The sequence below is a fragment of the Charadrius vociferus genome, unplaced genomic scaffold (assembly GCF_000708025.1).
Source record: "Charadrius vociferus isolate BGI_N301 unplaced genomic scaffold, ASM70802v2 scaffold56, whole genome shotgun sequence".
NCBI classification, from domain to species: domain Eukaryota; kingdom Metazoa; phylum Chordata; class Aves; order Charadriiformes; family Charadriidae; genus Charadrius; species Charadrius vociferus.
In genome coordinates this window covers 3,009,314-3,010,508 of record NW_009649057.1, presented here as the reverse complement: position 1 = coordinate 3,010,508, position 1,195 = coordinate 3,009,314, and the positions used below count along the sequence as shown (strand labels likewise).

At 58.1% G+C, this 1,195-nt stretch overlaps 1 protein-coding gene across 1 annotated transcript in view; it reads right to left on the bottom strand.

Moving 5' to 3' along the window:
* ASTN2 (astrotactin 2) overlaps positions 1-361 on the bottom strand; it is a 321,046-nt gene extending 320,685 nt beyond the window's left edge. The window contains exon 1 of the mRNA XM_009888090.1: positions 176-361. Within this exon, the coding sequence (XP_009886392.1) occupies positions 176-361 (186 nt within the window). The remainder of the gene's footprint in view (positions 1-175) is intronic.
* Positions 362-1,195: the final 834 nt, after the last annotated feature.

The following is a 1,195-nucleotide window of genomic DNA, read 5'->3' as shown; positions in this document are numbered from 1 at the left end:
CCCACCTCTCCCCCACTGGAGGCCCGACGGAGGAGAGACATGGACATTTGCAACCCAGACTCGCCACCCTGCTCCTTGTCACCACCCTCCCACCACGATCCGGCTGCCAGCCACCGTCCCCTCCCACGCTGTCCTCCGTCCCTTCCGATGGATGCCGTTGACGGCTTTGACTCACCATGACGGAGATATGAAGAATGTGCATCTGCTCCTCCACTATCTCCGAAGGCTCCTGGAGGCTGGGGGGGGTGGCCCGGGAGAGCTGCTCGGCGCTGCTCATGGAGACGTGGAAGTACAGGGTGCCGTTCTCCAGCCACTGCTGCTTCCAGTGCACCAGCGAAATGTCAGCCACGGTCCCCGACATCTCTGCAGGGACAAAACACGCAGCTGAGGATCAGTTTTCTCCACGGTGCTAAAGGGCGGTATTATTAGCACTCCTGGAAATCAGGACTTTTGACTCTTACCCCTACATACTGCTGCTGATCTGCAGGATGAGCTTGAGCATTGTTTTTTGGCCTCTGTCTGCTATTTCCCCCATATACAAACAGTAACAGTTGTCTTCCTTAATAAAAAACAAGGGGCTACAAAGCGCCTTGGGATTTCTGGGCGAGGAAGGCAACAGCAGTAAATAACACATCGCACAAGGTGCCTTTAACCTCCTACGGCTCTCCCTGCAAAAAGGCTGGAAGAAGCTCCCGGAGGTCCGCAGCCAAGCCCAGGGGAGGTTTGCTGCTCGGCACGGGGTGGAGGGAGGACACTTGGTGCCAAGCAAGCCAAAACGCGGACACCAGTACGCACTCTGCCAGCATTTACAGGGGAAACCTTCTTCCAGGTACCGAGGCAGCACTAGAGCCGTCTTTAGCAGGGACGGTCCCAACACAGACATAGAGCAGCAGAAAGAAGAGATAACCCCCAGGCTTGACAAATATCTGTTGACCCGGGGGTTGCGTGCCTGTTGGTCTTCCTCTGCAGCCTTCTGTGAGTCTCACATCCCACCCCATCCTGATGGGCAAGCGTCCTGGGAGCTGGGCTTAGAGCATCCCGGCACACATATCCACTGCAGCACCTTCCCCTGACGACCCCCCAGGCACCCAGTAACCCAAAGGCATTCCCAGGTCCGTAGTCTCCCGCGCAGCTCCGGGGCTCAGCTGCAGTTCCCGTCCTGGCCGGGCAGCAGGAGCCGCAGGCAGAAGCGCTG